The 17,719-nt window shown below is 52.0% G+C and overlaps 1 protein-coding gene across 1 annotated transcript in view; it reads right to left on the bottom strand.

Moving 5' to 3' along the window:
- Positions 1-11,551: 11,551 nt before the first annotated feature.
- LDAH (lipid droplet associated hydrolase) overlaps positions 11,552-17,719 on the bottom strand; it is a 122,116-nt gene continuing 115,948 nt past the window's right edge. Inside the window, exon 7 of the mRNA XM_004696058.2 lies at positions 11,552-13,625. Coding sequence (XP_004696115.1) covers positions 13,434-13,625 — 192 coding nt within the window. The 3' untranslated portion in view covers positions 11,552-13,433. The remainder of the gene's footprint in view (positions 13,626-17,719) is intronic.

Here is a 17,719-nt window from a genome sequence, read left to right as displayed (position 1 = left end):
ACTTATAGGCCATGATCATGCAAGCAGCCATACATAACCAAAACACACAAGTCTCTTGTTCAGGTTAAGAACAAATGAACAGGGGGGAAAAAATCCCCCAAAGGCTACTGTGGCATCATTCCAACCAATTCTATTGAATGGGCCCAAGGTGGCCCAATGGGTCCAACATAGTTCATGGATTTTGTTGTCAGAGAAGGCTGACTCTCCTCTTCCCAATGGTGATTTTCTAAATCTTATGTGGAGCTGGTGCTGCTACCTGTCATCATGGGAGGAAAATAACACCGAGGTGTTAACAATTGTGGCTTTGCAAGTTTTAGGAAGGGCCTTTCTTAATTAAAAGCTGCAGTTAAGAATCATTTGGGAGCAATTCTAGGGTGCTTGATACAGGCCCAGAAGAGCAAACTGTTTGTGTAGTGACTAGGAAAGAAAGCTTTGGGGAGGAGATGCCTTGATGTAACCTGAGCTTTTTCATGGCAGGAAAGCAAAACAAAAAACAGCCCCCTTTCCCAGTTTTCCCCATGACATTTTCGAACAGGCCTTGTGCTGAACAAGACAGGTCTCTCCCAGCATCCTGAGTCCAAACTCTCCCAGCAGTGGAGCTGTGTGTTGTCCTCACACATTGTTGTCAGCCCCTTCCCATGGCCCCTGGTGTCCTCGGTGCCTTCCTGGTGACTGAGGCAAAGGCCTGCCTCCCGGATTTCCTGTGGAGCTGTAGGGTACGAGGTACCACCTGGCCCGCCTCCCACGCTGCCCGGCGTCCACACTGGTATTGCACAGTTACAGTTAAGTGAGCAAGAAGAGGTGCTTGACATTGTAAAAATGACAGCCAAGTCGCCCTCACGTGGGACACAGACCGCGTTTGATGCTGAGATGTGGTTAAGTGAGCAGCATCCTGCCACACCCTTTGGCAGTTGCCTGCATTTTCTGTCTGCCAGCGGTGGAGGGCAGGGGTCAGGGTCAGCGAGCACAAGCCAAGCTCCTCTGCTCCAGTTGGCCAGGGCCATCAGGGGACTCTCCAGGCCGCAGTAATGGGAAACACTGGCCGAAAGTGTACCAGGATGTGAACGAAGGCAGGCCCCCATCTGGGGTTACCAAAGTCTCCCCACTACAGTTGTGGGGCACACTTATTTTTGTAAATCAGATTTTCCATTTTGCCTGGGAGAATTATGCACTATTCGCTGAGATCATTTGAACCACCTTATGTGCCGCTAGAGAGGAGGTCTGGGCATCCCTGTTTGGGGAAGGGCCTGGACAGGCCATCTGGGACCAGAGCAGGGGGAGCGCTTGAAACCAGCCTTTCCGGTGAACAGAGACCACTCGACTGGCAGGTGGGTGGCTCTGCCGGTGAGCAAATGCTAGACTCTTGGAATTCTGGCTTCTCCAGCAGCTGTGTTCTGTCCTCTGGAGAGAGTGGCAGGCTTTGTTGTCTTTGCTTGGGGGAGGCATTCATTCAAATGCCAAATGTCTATCTCCGCCTCACCTGGTTTTTCTGGCATTTTATTGCCCAGGTGGCGTCGGAAGGATAAGAGGTCGAGAACCCATCAAACTGCAGGGTGGGAACATCTCCCGGATAGCAAGCACAGTGCCGGCAGGGACAGGAGCGCTGCTGCCAGGCCTGAAGAGTCTGACAGCTCCGTGGACATAACAAGGTTATGATGCACATTCTACACGGCATTTGCCCTGTTATGCAATTAGCGATTTCATTCCAACACATGGCCAAAAAGGACTAGGGATTGTAGATGGCTTTTCCCCTAAATGCAGGGAGAGAAACGGAATTCTTTCCAGGAGCAGCTGGTGCAACGAAAAAAGCATCCATCTCTTACCTGGCCTCCAGAAAACGCAGTGAGAGGAAAGGAAAACACTACAGCTATCTAGGACCTTGGTTCTTATGAGCGGTTAAAGAGCCCCCCCACTAGGGCCCTTGCAGTGACTGTGTGTCTGGGGCCAGAGGCCTCCAGTAGGACTCCCGGCTCTGGAAAGCCAAGGTCTGTCCAAGGGGGCTTGGCGCAGAGAAAGGAAGCAGGATTTGGATTGGGAAGGGAGGAGACGGGGCTCGGGAGTGAATCCAGCAGTTACAAATCTGGGGCGGGGAGGCGGGGGTCGGTATCTCCGTGGTACTGGAGTTGTCCCAGCTCAGTGGGGGCTTCCGCATGTCCATTCAGGGGTGAATTGGCCCACTTCATGGCGTGGCTTGGAGCCACCTGGAGGGAGGCTACTACGGTGTCTGGAGTCTACTAGGTGTTACTTGAGAGGTCTGAGTAGCAAGTCATGCGCAGTCACCTTTCTGCCTTAGGCTTCTGCCTCTGTAAATCAGAATTCTGCCCTGTGCCCCAAAGTGTACCCAGACAGTTTAAAGGCAGAGCAGATATAACTTCATATCCTGAACCCAGTCCCGTCTCCTCATAGGTTTTGTAGCTCCTCTCTCTCTCTCTCCCTCTCTGTACCTGTGTGCATGTGTGTAACCATTATCCACGTAGCCTCTATTGATGCTTCATGGATGTTACTTTGATTCACACCTGAGGTAAGGCAGGTGCAGGGCTGGGCAGGTCCTCAGGGTAGGGCTCAGCTCACCCTGCCCAGCCCTTTCTTGTGTGCTGTGGTTTGCTTTGCTTGAGCCCAGTGGGCCAGAGCACCATCCAGTCTGTCTGCTGTGGCCCAGTGCTGGCAAACCAAGGCTGGGGACCTAGGGAAGAGACAAGGCATAGTCTTACTGGCAGGCCAGACAGCGTCCCGGGTCATCCCAGTGCCCTGGCTGAATCAGGCGAGCTTGTCCCAGTGTGGACTGCTCCCCGGCTTCCCCACCAGGTCCCTCCCTATGTCTGGCCAGGGGAGGGACCCCAAGGCAAGCACCACTGGACAGGAGCACTTTCCATTCTCTTCTCCTTTATGAGTTGGGAAATTGCAGTGGCATTTTAACATTAAGCAGCACTAGAGAAGAAGAGGAAAAAAGAGATTTATTTTGAACTTTTCAGATAATTTGGCCTTTGATGCCTGGAGCCTCATGACCATTTAGGCTGGAGGAGAGACTTCCTCCTTTTGTGCCGTATTCTGGACTTCAATCTGTGCCCAGAGCTGAGAACTACACAGACTGATCTTCTGTGAGGCTGCAGGTGGGCAAAACCGGCTGTTGACCTTTGGCCATTATTCTAGCCTGAGAGCGTCACTTGCGTGGACAGACTGGGGCTGCAGGGAGGGGCTGGGGTAGGAGCCATGGTGTGAAGCCATTCAGGGAGTCTCTGCTCACGATGCTCTGCACCCAGCTTAACTGGAGTTTGCCTGCCCTGATGCTCGCTCCTGTTGCTGGTGGCACACAAGCTGTGCCTGGACTTTGGAGCACCTGGGACTTGGGCCCTGAGGCTGGGCAGAAAGGTGGGCTGGTGCTTCCCCACAGCAGCAGCCACAGTCGGAGCCATGCAGTCCAGGTCAAGCAGTGTGGGGAAGGGTGTGGTCATTTGAACAAGGAGGCTGGATTTCAAGTCCCGCCAAAGGTGATTGAACAAGTTCAAATCCATCCTCAGCCCAGCCCAGCCCCAGGGCGATGACCAGCTTCCTGTGGCCTGTGCAGACCCTGGGGGCTGTCTGCAGGCCCCTGGAGTATGCATCTGTGGATCCGTGGCTGTAAGAACTGGTTTCTCTCACATGTGTCCCCTACAGTGACCAGAGGGTTGCCGTGTTCACGGGTGCATCCTTGAGCCAGCGAGGGGCTTCTGCAGAGTCAGGTGAGTTTGGGGGCAGGCCAGCTGAGTGTGCAAGTCTTCACTCTTTTTATTTTGCCAGATGAACTTCCTTCTGCTAGTCTGGAAACTCTGCATCCCAGAGAAGGCTGCCCAGTCGAAGCTGCAGTGCAGGCACTTGTTGAGGTCTTGGTAAAGTCAGTAAGGAAATGCAGAACTCAGTTATCTAGAAAAGCAAGGCAGAGCATCACCCGAGGGCATGGCAGTCCGTACAGGACCTGCGCAAAGTGGCCAGTTGTTTCCCGTTCCCATTTCTATGCTACCTTTTTAGGACTGGCTGGCAAACGGGAGTGTGTCTCCTTCCGCCTTGCGGGGCACCGGAACTTGGCCTGTTGGTGAATGAGTGACTGTCATCTTTGTCGGAGCATAGCTCTGTGTGACCAGCAGTGGCACCAAGCAAGCCCAGCGTGGTCTCTTGAGAGCAACCACAGGCCTCTTCTGTGCCGGGGCCCTGCTCAGACACGGCTACCAGGCCCCTGGGCTCAGGTCGGCTTGGGGCTGACCAAAACGAGGCTCCCCATAAGGCTGTTCAGAGGAGTCTTGTCCAGTTAGCATGAACACAGACTGAGCGGAAGTACACAGGCTGAGCATCCCCGGAGGAAAGAGGCAGGGCTGCCAGGTGGGGAAGGGGCTGCATCCAGGCCAGCGAGCTGGCTGGTGGAAGGAAGGGAGGGTCTGTGGTGGAGGTAGTCTGTACCTGGTCATCTTGGCTCCTTGAGGAACCTCGCCCCTCGGTCCTCTCACCTGTGGGCAGCTCCAGCCTGGAGTCTCCCAGTGCTGTGATTCCGAAAAGCAGCCATGGAGCAGGTGTGTTGTGGGCCTTTCCTGAGCTGCATTTTGTCTCCAAGCACCCAAGGCAGCCAAAGGCAGCCAATGGGGCCAGAGCAGCCTGACCAGGGGAAGGGGTTGTGTCCACAGGCAGGCAGGTTTCCTTGTCACTTCTATTTTCGGGCTCAGGAGCTGGCAGCGTCAGAGAACGGTCAGCCATTGGGCATTATGTTGAGAACATGGTGAGACCATTCAGTGGGAAAGAAAGCCAGGCTGAGATGCGCTTTCTGGCCGGGAAGCACGTGGGTGCTCTGAGCCAGGCACTGAGACTCAAAGGGGGAAGATGTCTCTGGCATTCTCCCCCTGGATAAATCACGGATTAGGCACGAACACCTGCATCTTCGCTTTGCATTTCACGTCATGCTGCAGTGCAAACAACTCCGACAGGCGCTTCGACAAGAGTCATAATCGAGCCACTCTGGTCATCTCTCTGGAAGTACTTTACCCCAAATGAAAAGCTTAAGTGATTTTGGACAAGGAATGACAGGCTGACGGCAGTATACCCTTAGCAAATGACAGTAGAGGGATCTGAAAACATCTATGTGTGTGTATTTTCTTCTTGTATATATAAAGAAGCAAATCTTCTAACTGTGAAGGTTTTTGCCCAACTCCCCCATCACGGTGATGCCATTTAAGCAGGGCCAACGCAGGCTGATGCTGGCCCTGAAATGGGGGAGGCCAGGAGTGACGGCGGTGCCAGCCAGGCACAGTGAGCCCAGCAGCAGCTGAGGACAGATTTGCTTGTTCCTCTTTCCCCCTTTGGGTTCAGTTGCCCCTTGCAGACGGCAGTGATGCCAGCTTTCGCTCTGCAGCCTGGCTCAGGAGTAAGGAGTTGGGGGTGAGCTTTAGGAAACTCATTGAATGTCATTGGCATCTCTGTGTGCAGCCTTCCAGCTCTGGTTGGGGCAGGGCTGAGCTGGGATGCCTTTGTGAGGTGCTGCCCAGGGCTGGGTCGGCTGGCAAGGTGAGGTTTATGAAACTCTTCAAGGGCAGGTGTTAAGTCCATGGTGTAAAAGTTTAAATAGATTGTACATATGGAAATGTAAATGAACTGTAAAACAGCATTTTTGTTACTGTTTCTTGACTACCATATAGCAGTATAGATTTGCTAAACATGCTTTTATAGTCTTCATATTAGCCACTTTAATATTTTGTACAGATAAGTTGATTAAATATTTTATGGATAAAACTACTCATGACTGGCCTTTGGAGCATAGTTTTTTGACTTTTGATATTCACCCTCTCGGGGTTAGTCTAGCCCTGCTCCTCCGCAAGTTGCAATGGGAAACCCTAACCAAACCCACTGGCATGGAGTTGATTCTGACTCCGTGCAGTCCTGTAGGGGAGAGTAGAACTGTCTGGTTGGGTTTAAGACACTGCTAATCAGCGGTTCTCAACCTGTGGGTCACAACCCCCTTGGGGGGTCGAACGACCCTTTCACAGGGGTCTCCCGATTCATAACAGTAGCAAAATGACAGTTATGAAGTAGCAACAAAAATAATTTTATGGTTGGTGGGGGTGGGGGGTCACCGCAACAGGAGGAACTATGTGAAAGGGTTGTGGTCTTGGGAAGGTTGAGAAGCACTGCTGTAGAACTTTGTGGGTGCAGAAAGATTCATCTTTTTCCCTCAGGGCACGTAGGGGGTTTGAATTGCTGATCTTGGAGTTAGCAGCCCAAGGTCTAACCCACTGCACACCAGGGCTTCTCCAGCCTGGAATAGTGGTCAGCATTTAGGCATCAGGAGTGACCGCTGCCCAGTAGCTGCCTTCCTCTTGGTCTCTGTGCCCATTGCGAGTCTCAAACGTGGGGTTGGTGGGCTGGGGACACAGGCCTCAGACGTGGGACAGCCTGAGGTTCCTGCAGAGGCAGGGAGGAAAGTCAAGGCTGGGCCCGGGCAAACACAGTGTGGAAAGGTTCTGGGTTGGTATGCCCCGGACTGCTGCAGGACCTCTTTGCTGCAGAAAGCATGGGCTCGGCCACCCTAGTCTCAGGACATGAAGGCCAACCCCAGCTCCTTCCTCTGCCGGGCCAGGGCAGCCCTCGGGTCTCAGAGCAAGCAGCATGATTGACAGGTCACTTCCAAGCAGCCCTGTGCGAGGCAAGTTCAAAGCTCCCCCTCTGGGCGACATTGCCTGTGACCTTTCTTTGTCACAGTAGGACCTTCTGCTTTCCCTGCCCTCACACGGCACTCCCCCACCCTCACCCCCCACCCCACAAGATGAAATAAGCAACTGCACCGGCCCCCTCCTTCGATGTGTCTGGGAGCACAACGGCTGGTGGAAGACAGTGGCAGCCTGCCTTCCAGGAGGCCTGGGTGTCCCCGACTCTGGGATGTTTGGAATCTGACTCATCCTTTAACCAGGGATGGCAGCCCACCAGGCTCCTGTCAGTGGCGGGTTCCTGGGGGCTTGTCTGCCTAGTGAAAGATCAAGAAAACTCGCCCACTTTGGCTCCGACTGGTCATGACCGCTAGCTAAATAAAGGGGTCTCTTTGGAAGAAGGGATTGCATTTTCATGAGCTTAGTTGATGGGTACAAGAAGTTTATGGGTACAAGAAGTGCTGGAACCCCGTGCCACCAAAAGGCATAAAGTGTCAGGAACGGGTTGTTCAGACCGCCCCCACTCCTCCTCTTCGGCTCTGCCTCTGGCTGGCTCGTCCTTCCAGGCTGGCGATACCCTGCATGGTGGTGGGTGCCCTGTGCTTCTGGGTCCCTTGGACGCCCACGCTCACCTGCCTCTCGGACCAGTGACAAGCGACTCCTGCACTGTAGTGGGTCACCCCAGCTGGCTTAGGCTGGGGCGCCTGCCCCAGAGCCCTAATTGCCTGCAGGTGCACAGGCCTTCACACGGCAGCCCGTAGGAGGAAGCCCAGATGGTCCACAGAGCCTGGCCTGGGTGGATTTGCAGAGGCAGGATCCCAGTCCCGCTGTGAAGGAGGGGGGACCCCGCAGGTGCACCCGCACCCCTGGCTGTCATGGACGCCCAGTCACAGGGTCACATTCCCATCCCAAGCAACAAGAATTTTCCCAGATTTACCCAGCCAGGCAATCTGTCCCAACGTGGGGAGGTCAGCGCAGGCCCCGCTTTGCAGAGAATCGCTCAGGAATGTGATACAAAATGAAAACGCGGCTATCCCAGAGCACATAGCCTTGTGCACTGTGGCTATAATTCCCACTTGGTTTGCTGCCGGGGTTAGTGCTCAACAAATAATAAACTGCTGATTTGGTCGGTGCTAATACCCTGGCTCTAAAGGGTTTCCCATCGGAAGAAGGGGAGTCGCGGTGGCAGCTGTCACGGGTTAGGTGAGGGGGTCAGGAGGAGCGCTGGGCTTGCGTTCTTGAAGTCCTGCAGTGCTGGAAGGCGGGCAGTGAACGGATGCCCTTGCATCTGTCTCAGCCAGCACCCACAGCTCTGCCGGGGAAAGCACAGAAGCCGTAAAGGAGCAAGTGTCCACTTCACGCTTTCTGGTAGACTCCACTTTGAGGGAGGAAGCGTCAGCCTCTGACGTGTGATCCCCTGATAAGACTGACCAGTGGGCAGACTCGTGTGTCCTGGAGGCCCATTAGGTTTGATAGAAACTTACTTAGCGGTTACACATATGGAATCACGTGTGGCAGGTCTCATTCCACAGACCCTGGGAATCCAGGCAGAAGTGAGACACAACTCCCATTCGTTTCGGACTCTAAGGGTTGGGTCCGGGGACGGGTGCTGGGGGAGGCCGACCGCATGGTAAACAGATGGTCAGTACTTCAGTACAGACATGGGCGGGGAGTCATGAGGGCTGTGAGGGAGGAGAGGGCTGCCCTTGAAGGTGGACGCTGCTGGAATTTAGGCCCACCTTTCCCAAGGCAGGTGGCAGAGAGGCATGGGCAGGCTAGAGGCTGGAGCAGTGATCCTGACGACAGAAGTTTCCGAATGGTGGCCGGACGATGCAGCCTCAACTCTGGCCACTGCATCTGTCTGCAGGTGTCCCTCCTGGTCACCCACTCCCCGACACGATTTCTCTCCAGAACACCATCCTTGTTCTAGGTCTCATGCTGTGAAAAATCTCCCCCTTTGGCCACGTCTGCCCACTCTTGCCTCTAGGAGGCAGCAGGAGGCAGTGGGAAGGGGGCAGAGCCATGGCTCTGGCGGAGGGGCCGGCATCTGAATGCCAGTTGCATACCCCATAGCTGTGAGATCCCAAAGAAGCAGTCCCTTCTCTTTAGGCATCTGAGCGGCAATCTGTAAAATGGGCATTGTCACAACCTCACAGGGTGCAAGGCCTCAATGATGCTGTGAGCACAGGGGAGAGCTCACCCCATCCTGGCCCTCCCCAGCTTCTTCGAGCAGAATGACCGTCACACAGAGCTTTCTCAGGCCCTCTGGGTCCATCACCTAGGAGCTCACATCTGATCTCACTCGGTGACACAGTCTGCTCACGAGGCGCCTTCGGGCTTAGAGGCTGCACACCTGGGACAATGTGACCACTCACCTGTCACTCTCTGGGGCGCAGCCAGGAATCCCTGGGGTCTTGAAAAATGACTGAGAGATTAGGCTTCCGTGGTTGGGAGCAGCCAGCCTGCTCATGGGACATGCTCCATGCCCTGGTGGCAGCGAACAGCGCAGTAGTGGCCTCTACCCTCTCTCTGCTGCCATGGAGGGCCGCAGGGTATTTCAGACTCTGCATGGTCTTACCCAGGATTTAGCCTCGTGCTGGCACTGGTTTAGCATTTCTGGCACTTGCTTATCTGGCTCAAGTTCCCAGCTGCAGGCCGTGTTGCGCCGCCCCCCCTCCCCTAGGCCCTCAAGTCCCCTTGGGGATACAGGTGACAGTCAGTTTAGAAAAGATGCCAGAGGCAACCAGTTTCTTTCGTCACCTGTTCCTGCCCTTTTGCAGGAGAGCAGAGGGCGTGTTTGGGTCCTGTTCACTTGCAGGAAGGTGTACTGTGTGAACACAAGTGTCTCTGAGGGCCTCATTTAATATAGTGTCCATACACTATATGAGGGGATACTCCAAAAAAATAAAAAGGGAAAAAAAGCCTCTGCTGGGCGGGGCTTTCGTAGTACACATTTCCCCACTAGGCAAGCATCAAGCAACTCACTCTGAGTTAGGGCACCCAGCGTCGTCACCGGGGAAGTTTCTCTCTGGTCACAGTGAATTTTTTTTTGTGAAAGCATTTTTGCTTGAAACTCATTTTTTTTCTGATGGCCGATTTCAGTGAGCAATGTGTGGCTGTGAGATTTTGTGGTCTGATCAAGGAAAATGCTGCAGAAACTGTTGTGATGTCGAACAGAGCTTAGAAGGACAGTGCTGGGGGAAAACTCAAGTGTATGAGTGGGTTTCTCATTTCAAGACAGCTGAAATGCTGATTGATGACAAACCTAATTCTGGACATCCGTCAACTTCTGAAATGGATGAAAATGTGGACCTGTAGTGCATGTGGAGTTTGTTGTTCCACAGGTCAGACTGCTAACCAAGCTTTCTGTTTAGAGGTCCTGAAAAATTGTGTCATAGTGTGTGTAAAAAAGGCTGGATTTGTGGCACATGGGGGATTGGTTTTGCCATCACAATAATGCACCTGCTCACCCAGCTATCTGTGTGCCAGTTTTTGGCAAAAAACAGCATGTCTCTCTTGCTCCATGCACCTGGCTTCCCTGACCTTTCCTTGTGACTTTTTGTTTCCGAGAATGGAGAGTGATGTGAAAGAACAGCGATTTGACCATATAGAAGTGGTGGGAAAAAAAAACCAAAACCAAAAAAACTGAGAAAGGTCCTGTCAGCCATCCAAACAGATGTGTTTGAAAAATGTTTCCAAGAATGGAATTGCAGATTTGACAAATGTATTAAGTGTAATGGAGAGTACTTTGAAGGTCATCAGATTGTTTTGTCAAAAAAATTTAAATACATAGCTTTGAGCGGGGCCAGTATTCTGTTTGTTTGGTACACCTTGTATGTATATATGTGGTAGTTACATAATCTAGTGTCAACTTGAGTGGTCAGCTTGATGACCTCATCTGGAGGTGCTATGGAGACAAAAAGCTCACTGGAGGCCAGATACACTCACTCCCTGTGAGACAGTCCTGTTGACAAGCCACATGGAGATACGCTGATGGAGCCAGAGCCCTGGAGCTGGAGGAGCCACATGGAAACCCACGACAGCACTGAGATGCTTCTACCACCACTGGATCCACAAGACTTTCCACCTACTGGCCTGTGATCTTCCTGCATTCGGTGTCATTGCATGGCTGCACGAGTCTAAAGAGGAATTTATGGACTAGTATCGACATATGGGGTAATATTGGACTTATGGACTTGATCTGGACTGGGATGTTTTCTTAATGTACAACTGCTCTTTGATATTAAAGTTCTCTTACACACGAGTGTCTATGAATTTCTCTAGTCAACCCAGACTAACACAATATATGTGATACATGTGTGTTTGTATTATATATGGTATATATATACTACTTATATAGTGTAGCAGGAAAACAAAGGCCTGAACCCTGAACTGTATTAGGAAGTCACTGGCTTTTGAAGAAAGGGGCCTCACAGAGTTGGGCATGAAACCATGGGAGCCCTAGGGGTTGGATTCGGAGGGAGATTCTCTCAACTGCCCAGAGCAGGTGGGCAACTGAGGGCAGGAGTTATTGAGCCAGCTTCTGCTTTCCAGTCAGCACCCGAAGACCCTCTAGGAAGTGAAAGCTTCCGACAGGGACTATCCCCGTGGCTGACTAGGGCAGGCAGCAATGCTTCTGGAAACGGGTGTCATCCACTGTGCCAGCATGGGGTCTTCTGTTTCACTCCTAGTGACATTCAATGAACTTCAGCCCCCTGAACTGGGGTTCTTCCAGTTCTAAAAGCATCACCAAGAAAGCGCCTTTTCAGGTTAATGGGGAGACTTTGACGCGAGTGCCCCTTAGGACAGCGGCTCAAACTGTCCTCTCGCTCCTCCCAACACACCAATACACACGCAGACACACAAACACGCACAGCAGTCAGGCCAAGCAAGGACAGACGTGCCAGTACGACATTTATTCCATCAATTTGGTGTTTGGATGATAAGAAAGAGAAGAACGGAATCTTTAAGCTCAAAACAAAACCTATACCTGGACTTTTGTAATATGGAGAATTGTTACCCTAAAATGGCAAAAAAAATGCTGAGACTGGTACTATTTATTCCAGTAGGGGTGATTTACCTGGTATGTATTAGTTTAACACCCTTCATCTCCGTGAGGGTCTAGCTCCTAGGTCAGCTCTTCTGTAGGCAGACGCCACCAAGGTGGTTGTATGCAGCCCTGCGCCTGTGGCGGCTGCGCCCCCTGCCTCCTATGGGCCCTGTGCACTCCACCTGGGATCGTGGCTCCTCCCCCAGCAGTCATTGGCTTGGAGGAGAAGCCAGCACACCGACATCACTGCTCATCACCACGGTAGTTATCCGAGTGGACTCTTTGATCAGGAAGTTGTAGGTCTTGAGAGAAAGTCCACCATCCCACTGTCCTTAAGGAAAAACAACATCACGAAGACCTCCTCTAGGAGAATGCAGAATGCTTCTGATTGACAGCCATCTGTCACTGCAGTCAGACCGAGCTTTAGCCTGTGGCTCTGGAATTCCCTGAACTGAGCCAGTTTGGGGAAGGCAGCAGCTTTAGCAACTTTGTTAGCCCGTGTAGTAGGCCAGAGAACACGTTTCTCTCCCACCAGACTTCAAGGTGACTTGACGGAGAAGGGGGGCGGGGGAAACACGGTGGGGGTGATTCACATAATGTAATGGCTTGTTTCGGTTCATTAATTTATTTCCACCTAATAAATTAATGCAGAAATGCAGAATTGATTTATGATGACTCTACTTAGCCTTTGAAAGATGCCTTTTCACACAAGCTTTTCAGAGACAACAAAGTAGCTAAAAACTCTATCCTCAGTGCCTAGCCCAGAACCTGGCTAATGCTAGTGCTCAATGGCTTTTAACTGAAAGGATTATAGTGGGAGCACGTTGTTGGTGCAGCTGCCACATTACAGGCTTGGGACAGCCCATGCTTCCACCCTGGTTTGGGAGGAGTGGGGCCTGCAGGGAGCACAGGACCTGGCAGGCAGAGAGAGGGTCAGCACAGAGCTTATGGCCTGTCTTGGGGCCAGAGGCAAAGTTACGGTTGGTTAGGTGGCCAGCTTGCCGTGTGGCGAATTGTACTGTGTGTCGGACGGAGGTGTGCCACTCCTCAGAAGCGCTGCACATCTGGAGACAAGCAGTGCCCCCCTCGATGCTGGGCCTGCCACTGGTGGCCAGAAAAAAGCGTCAGTGGTCTGTGGGGTGCTGCAAGGCCTCCGGCACCGTCAAGACCTGTGCAAAGTACATCTGGGCTGATCTTCAGTTTCCATCCCTAAAGGAGACTCTGGTCCAAAAGTGAGACCCAGTGCTCACATTTCCTGCTACTGAAACTCAAGGGCTCCTTTCTTAGGATCTTGTCCCCTTCAACATCTGTGTATTCAGACTCACTGGTCTTGTGTACACTTTCCAGGAGGTATTTCATAATTCTTCCTCCAGAATCAGCTGGACTCAGGTTTCATTATGTCTGCACGCATTCTACCCCAATAAACCACAATTTGCAGTAGGTTGGCATCTCCTGCACACATAAGAGTCCCTGTTTAGATACGATTGGTGAATTCCCTGCGTCGTAGAAAATGTCTAAAGTCTATGGAATGATTCTTCTATTGTGTTTACTTAGACCGACAAGGTGGGTGGTGGTGGGGGGTCAGGGTTTTATGGCTGAGCCAAGAAGTTCTCGTTTTCTTCTCTAAAACCAAACAACAGATGACGTGTGTCATTTACCAAGGGCAGCAAGCCCACCGCTTCTCTGGACTGGCTGCAGATGCCTGTACCCCCGATTGGGGCTTATATTTTGGAGAGGTCCGCCTTCAGCCAGTCAGCCACCAATTCCGCCATCTCCTGACTCCACCTCAGGATGAAGTCATGCCGCATTTTCTTCTCACACAGCCGGATGTCTCCTTCCGGGAAATCCTTCTTCAAGTCATTGTAGAACTCGATCGGACACCAGTGATCTATAGTGCCATAGTAAAACGTGAGCTAAAAGACAGGAGAAGACACGTTTTTCAGGACCCTCTCCACACAGATCCGTCCTCAGCTGCCTGTGATGCTTGGAAAGGCAGCACCCTTGCCTGGGTGCACGGCCCCCCCTCAAATGCATTACCTCGTGGCTGTGAGCTGTCACGGTTCACAGGAGGCGACCAAGAGGCACCTGATGGACAGACACCCACATAGGGAGATCCCGAGTTAAAGAGCATCAATAACTCATGCCGAGGCCTCACCAGCACAGGTGGGTCTGGACACTGGATCTGGACGAAGGCAAGTGAGGATAAGGAGGTGAGCTACTGAGACTCAGTCACTAAGTGACCACTTATTAAACACCTAAGAGTTTTCATTCAGGCACCTGGTACGCATATGGGGACATATTTGTTGAACGCACGTGCAGATGGATCGGATGCACGAGGACTTCAAAGGATTTCCAATGTGGCAGATGAAATGGGATCGCTGCCCTGAGGCAGGCAGGGGCTGCTGGCTTTGGGGACAGCACACAGGCGGCGTGGGACAGTCCCTTTTTAGGCATCCCCGAGACCCGAGCTGGCTATCTAGTTACACCTGCACATGCACAAACACACACATACACACACACTGCTTCAAAACGTTTGTGGGGGGTGGGGGGGGGGAATCCCACCGTCTTTTCATTTTATTGTCCCACGAATGGTTTGAGTGCTGTCGACTGTGGATGTGCTTGTTTACCCAGGCAGCTGTGCTTCGTTGAAAAACAGCTATGTTCTAATTGGTGAAAACTGATATTCAGAAAAACACACAGTGATCAAAAAAATAAGCAAAAAGTGTCCAAGAAGCAACCAACAACCATGGACGGTCTCTGACATCTGCTGTCACTGACAAGTGCCGCGCCGGCTCCAGCCCATAGGCAGAGCTGCAGTCACCTGTGATTTCCACAATGACACCAGAGGTGCTCACTGCTCGCTCGCTCATTCATTCACCCATCGGTTCAGCAAATACTAACGGAGCAGGTACTTCGTATTAGCAACCTGGCAAACAGGGACACTAAGATTCAGGTGCTGTACGTGTGTAGAAGTGGGGTGAGAAGAGACGTCACGTACACAAGACAAGGACGAGTCACCCAGTATGACAGGTAGCACAGGGTTTGGGGCAGCTGATGCGAAGCCATGGAAGGGGACCAGGAGAGGTTCCCTGGAGAGTTGCGTCTACAAGCAGGGGAGGGTGCACAGGGGGGGAGCGTGCTGGCAATAGGAAAGGCAGTTTGAAAGGGAAGGGCAGGTTTGGGGAATTCCCAGTAATATGGGGGCAGGGGTGGGGGGGGCAAGGCAGGGGGTGAGAGGTCCATGGAGAGAAGGAGAGAGAGATCGATCCAGTCGCAGACAACCTTCTGGGCTTTATTTTGAAGTGCAAGTGTGCAAACGAAAGACTTCCGCCCATGGAGTGACTAGATCAGGGCCATTGGCTAGGGAAGCTAGTCTGATGGCCATGGGGGGGTGGGGGCATGGGAGGGAATCAGGCAGTGCGGAGGAGGGGACAGCCTGAGAAAATGCTCTTGCTGACTCCGGGGGCTCTGTCCATCTCTAACTCCATGATCTGAATACAAGGCCGGGGGGTTTATGCCTCTCAAACACTGGCCTTAATGACAATCGTATTATGCTGTTATTGCTCTTTGAAGGAGATGGTTTGCTGAGAAACACTCTAAAGAGAAAATCACATCATTGAATGTCGTGGTCTATAGAATAAACTATTATCGACTAAGCCTTGAGCTGTAGGCTCCTTCTGAATCCCCTCACAGAGCCTTTTCTGGTCCAGCGCTTTCCCCTTTGATTCCTTCTTCAGGGGTTCCTGGCTGTTCTTGCTGTTCGCTCACCCAGCCACTGCTCGGCCATCTGAAGTCTTCCAAGACCATCACCTTCCCTGGGCTCTCAGTAGAGTAAGAGCTTCCTTTTGTTTCCTGCAGGGTGGCGGAGGCCTGCAGTTGCTGGTTTCCCACTCCGGTCTCCCTGCAGCTCCCAGGTGCTGCGACCTTGACCTCATAACCAGGGAGTGGCTTCTCTGACCAGGAGTGAAAAAATAAGTTTCCCAGACTCTCGCGGCCATCACTACGCTACAACTTCCTCCTGAGATGCTGTTGGGAGAACAAGCTTCTCGCCATGAGGGCAGTTTACTTTCAGTCCTCTCTAAACCATCCCGAACTTTCACCGTCTGGATCTTTTACTTTCCGTTCAGGGAACAGCTCCCGGAGCAGGAGTCCCACACAGTGGTTCAGCACTTCCTCTGGGTCTGAAAGGGCTGATGAATCTGGATCGTCAGTTTGGGGTTTGTGTTCATCAGGATCGTTTCTGCGTGCTCTTGCCTGACACTACCAGGCTACGGACAGAGCTCTCTGGGAGCCTTCAGACCAGCATAAGTGACAGTGAAAACTGATCACACACAGAGTCCAGCAGAAGGAAGGCAAGGCAGGAAAGACCCCCCTTAATACACTCTTCACAAGAACGCCACCAGTGTAACACCTGCCATTGCTTTTAGCTTGACATTTCAAAGACGGTTTCAATGGAGAGCTTGGCATTTACTTTTCAGTGAGGCATTTACAACTTAGAATGGAAGCAGCAGCTCCCCTGCGATAAGTCCTGCTTGGTGAGCCTCAGCACTGGGGCAATACCGTCCCTTCCCTCAGACATCGAGGTGTCAGGCAGCTGGGCAGGGCCCACAAGCATGCACTGCAGGGTCATGTCCAACTATGGTATGACCCCACGTAAAGGACCTCAAAGAAGCCCCCTGGGTGTTTCCAACAGCACACTTGTGAGGAGTCTAGATTTCTCCCATGCCAATCGGCGTTTGCTTCGTGAGCTTCCCCGACCGGCAATCATTGGGGGGGGGGTGAGCTTTGTTCAGTCCCTCATTGAGTGAGGTGATTGTGCTGCCAGCGTTTCCCTTTCCTCGGGTTGAAAACGTTCTTTGCCTATATCCACTGAAGGGCTCTCTATAAAAATCTGGGCTGACAAGTAACACACATGGGCACCAATGTGTGTGCACAGCCTGACTTCCTTCCTGTTCCCTGCAGATTATAAGTCATAGGCAATCGATCTGACCAGAGGACTCTGCACCTGTAACTCTAAGCAGGCAACAGAAAAAGTATGGGGTGTGTGTGCGCATGGTAGTGGGGGTTTAGGCGAGGTCAGGTGAAGGAGGGGGAAGGAGGCAGAAAGAACTTCAAGTGTGGAGAGGCACCAAACCTAGTGGTTAGGGTTTAAACTGTTATTATATGGTAATGCAAAAAAAAGAAAAAAAAAAAGTACGCAGACCAAGAGGCAGTAGTCCAAGCATGACAAGCAGACCCTGTGGTTTACAATGAAGGTTGAAGTTGTCAAAGATTTCATTTTACTTAGCTCCACCATCAGTGCCCATGGAAGCAGCTGTCAAGAAATCAAAGGACATATGACATTGGGCAAATCAGCTGCAAAAGACCTCTTTAAAGTGTTAAAACGTGAAAATTTCACCCTGAAGACTAAGGCATTTTAAGGCTTGGCTTCTGCCAAGGTATTTTCAGTCACCCAATAGCCATGTGGAAGCTGGTCAGTGACCAAGGAAGAACACAGAAGAACTGATGCCTCTGAATCGGCAAAGAATCTTAGATCTCCTGTGAATGACCGGAACAGTGACTAAATCCATCCCGGAAGAGGTACAGCCAGAATGCTCCTTAGAAGGAAGGACGGCGAGACTGTCTCCTGCACTGTGGTCATGTGACTCGTGAGAGCAGTCCCTGAAGAACGACAGCGTGCTTGGTCAAAGGAGAGGGCCAGAAAGCAAAGGGAGACCCTCGGGGAGATGATTGGCATAATGGCCACAACAATGGGCTCCAGCACAGCAGGAATTGTAAGGCTGGCACAGAACCAGGCACTGCCCCATGTGTTGTTCATGGGACTGCTGTGAGCCGGAGACCACGAGATAACATTAATGCCAACAATGTCAAAATAAACCACGATGAACAATACTGAAACAGGTGAAAACAGAGAACAGGGTGCCATGCACTTTCCACGCGATATCTCCTTCCTTCCTTCCTTCCTTCCTTCCTTCCTTCCTTCCTTCCTTCCTTCCTTCCTTCCTTC

This window comes from Echinops telfairi, unplaced genomic scaffold, assembly GCF_000313985.2.
Source record: "Echinops telfairi isolate 266 unplaced genomic scaffold, ASM31398v2 ScPeMD7_9;HRSCAF=40, whole genome shotgun sequence".
Taxonomy (NCBI): domain Eukaryota; kingdom Metazoa; phylum Chordata; class Mammalia; order Afrosoricida; family Tenrecidae; genus Echinops; species Echinops telfairi.
This window is presented reverse-complemented; position numbering and strand designations above follow the sequence as displayed.